This window comes from Priapulus caudatus, unplaced genomic scaffold, assembly GCF_000485595.1.
Source record: "Priapulus caudatus unplaced genomic scaffold, Priapulus_caudatus-5.0.1 Scaffold841, whole genome shotgun sequence".
Taxonomy (NCBI): domain Eukaryota; kingdom Metazoa; phylum Priapulida; class Priapulimorpha; order Priapulimorphida; family Priapulidae; genus Priapulus; species Priapulus caudatus.
The window spans coordinates 83,768-88,525 of NW_014577902.1; the positions used below are offsets into that span (position 1 = coordinate 83,768).

Below are 4,758 nucleotides of genomic sequence, written 5' to 3' on the forward strand. Positions count from 1 at the left end.
ATCTAGATTATATTATACTAGAGAGAAGAGATGTGTGCTGTAATTTGTAAACCAGGGGGCCGTTTCACGAAGCACTCGTTAAGTTAGTGATGGGTTAAAGAGGGGTTTTAGGATATCCTTATATATAGAGTGTTTCACGAAAGCCTCGCTAAGTTTCCACGTTTCACAAACGTCTCGCTAACTCAACGAGGTTGCTATTAAAGAGGAATCTTAAGGACCGGTGAGGGGCAGTACTTAGGCTATCGTACAGCAAGCAACGCGAGATTTCCCACGTGTTTTCATTGTTTTGGCAAGCCGTAGTGTAAAGCGAAAACCCGCCGAGAAGGTAACTTCTCTGTGTCTACGAGAATACTGTGCAAGGTCTGTGAAGGCATGATGCGCAGGGGTTAAGTGTGGCTAAGAAGCTTCTTATTGTGGTAGCAGATTTTGAAGAGATGAAATGCTTCCTTGCACCTTACCTTCCATGTGCTTCGGCTGTTCGTGTATGTAATTACTGTATTCTATGGCGCCAATACTGTATCAAAGTAAACGTAAATCTAAACCTTCAGAATTTATGTTTCATTTTTGTTCAGTCAATACGTCATTTGTGGTAGTTCTAGTTGCAGGAAATATGACAACCTTGCTTTAGTTTAATTATTTCTCAGGTACTTGGCATTTAAAAATACTTTTAACCTATTATTTTTAGTTTGCACGCTGTTGTACCTACATTTATTAAAACTAAATGACGCGAGAGATTAGCGTAGCAACTCACAGTGAGCTGGGTCGCCATTAGACTTGTAACATGTCTCTATATATAGACTATCTAGTAGCAAGGTGTAGAGATAGGGTACCAGTCTATGCCGCCAGCAACATCGTTACAGCTGAATTTTAAGGACCATCTAACAACGCACCAGCATAAGTTTCGTGAAACACTTTAACGAGGGACGTTTAGGACAGCGTTAGGCTCTCGTACAAGAATTCTAAGAATATCCTTAAGATGGTGTTTTTACGATAGCTTCGTAAAACGGGCCCCAGTACAATTTAAAAAAATTGGCTCCATTTATGGAGCATCAGGCCTCCACAACTGTGTGGCTTACAAGTTTGTGCAAGATTCCAAGTTTGGGCACAACTTGCTAAGGGAGAACCAACTTTGCACTGATAGAAGAAGCAGTACGATAGATACGATTAGATAACCATTCAACCACAGTAATGTCTAATGACTACGTTGTACCTGCATATGTTGTGATCTCAGTATCGGACTATCTCAGTATCTGTAAATCTGCGTAGTACGAGTAGTACTAGTAGCCTACTACTACTTGCACTTTCAATACTTTTTGGCCGTTGGCTGCAGGGTTTGCGGTTCCGACTTCTGTTATCTAGGCTACGGGTACGAGCACAGACACAAGGTACTAACCCGACCAGGCTGTGTGACTGACGTCAATATACCGTTTTTATTATACGGTAATAATTATACGTCAATAGAACCGTATCCTACCGTTTCTTGGAGCTAACAAGGTACAAGCACTGAAGCAGGATCAGGATGCGTGAGAAAAATTAGAAATCAAATCGAATTGCAAAAACACATCTAGTTTACACTTAATCTATTTAGCCTGCCTTACCTGTTTAATCTTATGCGATTACCTTACGTTCATCTACCATCACACTAAGCTACCTGCACACCTTACAAATGTGAAATGTAGTGAAATGAGGGCATCGCCTCTGCTTTTAAGTTTTATGTTGATTCAATTTATGTTGATTCAGATTCGTCTGCATTTTCTTCCGAGTGGTGTCGCCTTGGTCACCCCCACCCTCCCCCTGGCGGACTTTGCGCCTTCTCAGCTTCTGATCCATAGTTCTGATCCCAGTACTTGCCCGTACAAAAAATTGTCATAGCCTCCTTCAGTCGCTACAGATTGTTAGTAAAACACAGTGCTAGCCTTCAAATAGATGTAAAGCGCATTTTAAAGTTATTGGCAATGATATGTAGTTTGTTAACTGTTATAAAAAAAAATCTGGACAAAATACCAGTGCGAGACCGTTCACCGTTTGTATATGACATCGTACTGCCATCTCTCGGCAAAATAATTTATATGCGCGCATTGAAAACGTTGTCTACCGCCTGCGACTTGTTGTAGTGATGTGTCTGTACATGTAACAGCGAAATTTATTAAACCCACTTTGAATTTTTAGTCAGCCTTTCTACATATTCAGTTGTAGAAAGATTCTTCTTGTATCTGGTATCTTCAGTGTTCATGGAAGAAGAAATAGCAACAGAGTTGTATGATTTTGTAATGTATTACTACCAGTGCTACACATACAAACATATGATGAGATGCGATGTGCATTCATGGAATTTTTTTGTCTATTATAAACAACAAATTTCATAAGAGATTAAGAATACTTTTTGTGTTGTTGCTATATATTTACTTTTCATGCCAAATACTGCAAAAAAATTAGCTAGTTTACTATTCGAATAATTTAAATGTAAAAATACAACAGTACAAGCCAATGAATGTATTATATAATTACAAGTAGTGATTTTATTTGCATACTGTTATCAACCTGTCCAGTAGCAATATTAACGAAAACACTGTGAAAACACTATGTGGAGGCTACTCAGTCAGGTATTTGTAACACCACGACCATATCTATACTCAGAGTAAAGATACACTCACAGCACGCGTACGTACTACTTGACATACGATAACATCCGAAATCATTTTTTCCCTTTGCAAACAGTGAAACGCGTCCGCACAAATAAGTAGACGAGGATGAGTAATCCCCCATAGCGATTTCCACACATCGAACATGAGGGCAGACCCGCTCACCGGGGAATCGACTTTCCACCGCCGCACGATCGAAGCTGTGTGATTTGTTAATCCGTCTATAGGCGGCGCCACCTTCCAGTCAAACTGACGCTGCAGATCGCGCGCACGCGGCAGATTTTCCGCGCGAGACCCCGCAGCACGTAGCGTGCGGCGGGCGTCGCTATGGAAAGCAGGGAGCCGTGGATCGCGTGACGTCGTCCGTGCGAGTGAAGCTGTGGAGATGCGTGAGCAGTCGGTCCTCGATGCGTTCGAGCGCGGCCATCGTGAGGACGAGCGTCTCGTGCTTCAGCATGCTGTACACGTTCAAACCTGCAGCAGACACGCAGACACGTCAGTCGCACGAGCCGAAACAACCGCGCACAGGTTCAATGGGTGGGCCTGGGGTGTGTCACGAAGGCCAAGAGACATCACTATGGCTAAGGGATGTGAGAAGGTTGATTGACTGGCAATCACGCTGTAGATTGAGACATGCTATGCTCTGCACTACCTATGTATATATATATATATATATATTCATAGGCATGAGAGAGAGAACTGTGTTAGAGATTATATTAATATTAATATGCTCCATTGGATCTGCAGTTGCAAAAGACTAACTTGCGATTGTTAATCAGGAAAGCCTGAGAAAAACAATGGAGGAACCTTACCATATACGGGCATTACGTTAAAACTAGGAACATTATCTAGTGCCAAAGCCATGTTCTCTGATATGATGTCAACACTAGAACAAAAAACAAAAAAACAGATATTATATAAAGCTCAAAGCAAGTTGTTCACTTTTCATGTTTCACTAAACCAAGCTATGAATTTTGTTCTCTGTGCTGAGATTAAGTTTAATTAATTCCATTCAGTTATTTTACACATTTTTATCGATCAGCTGACAGTTGGAAAGACGAATACTTGTAATTATAGCTTAATTAGATATCCATTATTGACATTAATGAAATGCACTCACTCATCAATAAATAGAACTGACAAGCCCCAGTTTCTTTCTTCTGCCATGTCTTCTAAAAACTGCAGCAATAATAAAAGCATAATAAGTTAACATTCAAACTATCCATTATTGCACACAAATTAACAGTTACAATCAAGTTGTTATTCTTTTTCTAGAGATTTTTAATATACAGATGAGATGGAACGAAACTGGCCACACCACATATATGTAATAGAGGGTCATCTTCATATATGTAAGAAGGGAAAGTGCAAGTTTGGCAAGAATAATATAGTTTGTTTTTGATAAATTCTGTATAAGTAAGTACACAATCATACCAACAATCATACCGGTACCACAAATAGATACACATGCATCATCAAAATAAACTACTCAATACACTTAAATGGCTGTGGCAATCATAACTGGCGCAAGTCGTATACAAATCTGCGTACGCACGGACACTCGAGCCATTCTAATAGGTTCACGTGACCATATATAGGCGAGATAAAAACTGAAGATAATATAATGACTCACCTGTGAATCATCTGTTGGGATATCCAAAGTGTCTACAATGTGTAAATAGTTCTGAAAGGTAACAGCAAACATTCAAGTTATTCTGAATACTGACCAATTGTGTAATTCATGTACACAGTCAAATGTACAACAGTAGGACAAAGCTATATTATGTACGACTGCAACCATCATTAGCACTCAAACAATATTCTCTCTTTAGCATGATAGATGGAATGATCTTCACGTACCTGCATAAGCTTCACCGATAAAGCAGTTGTGAGGCCCACAATACGTTCAGACTTTGGCAGCATGTAAAAGTAAGACTTTGGTCCTCTAGGGCCTATGATACCACCTGGTGACAACAATATTTCATTACCGTCCCGTGTGGCTATGACACCATAAATATCACCAGTGAATATAATGAATGTCTAACAATAAATCCGTGACCCAATGTTATTTCCTTCATTAATTTATCCCCTTTAGCTAAATTTTTTTTTTTTTTTT

General features: G+C 39.8%; 1 protein-coding gene and 1 long non-coding RNA gene across 3 annotated transcripts in view; both read right to left on the reverse strand.

The window, feature by feature from the left end:
- The window catches only part of LOC106813900, a 21,285-nt gene extending 19,490 nt beyond the window's left edge, over positions 1-1,795 (reverse strand). For both annotated transcript variants that reach the window (XR_001394523.1, XR_001394522.1), the window contains exon 1: positions 1,599-1,795. This is a non-coding gene — a long non-coding RNA (uncharacterized LOC106813900). The remainder of the gene's footprint in view (positions 1-1,598) is intronic.
- Positions 1,796-2,488: 693 nt separating this feature from the next.
- Positions 2,489-4,758, reverse strand: part of LOC106813897 (39S ribosomal protein L4, mitochondrial-like) — a 6,920-nt gene continuing 4,650 nt past the window's right edge. Inside the window, exons 4-8 of the mRNA XM_014818141.1 lie at positions 4,503-4,642; positions 4,276-4,326; positions 3,763-3,821; positions 3,455-3,528; positions 2,489-3,116 (exon numbers count right to left, since the gene is read on the reverse strand). Of these exons, the coding sequence (XP_014673627.1) occupies positions 2,968-3,116; positions 3,455-3,528; positions 3,763-3,821; positions 4,276-4,326; positions 4,503-4,642 (473 nt within the window). The 3' untranslated portion in view covers positions 2,489-2,967. The remainder of the gene's footprint in view (positions 3,117-3,454; positions 3,529-3,762; positions 3,822-4,275; positions 4,327-4,502; positions 4,643-4,758) is intronic.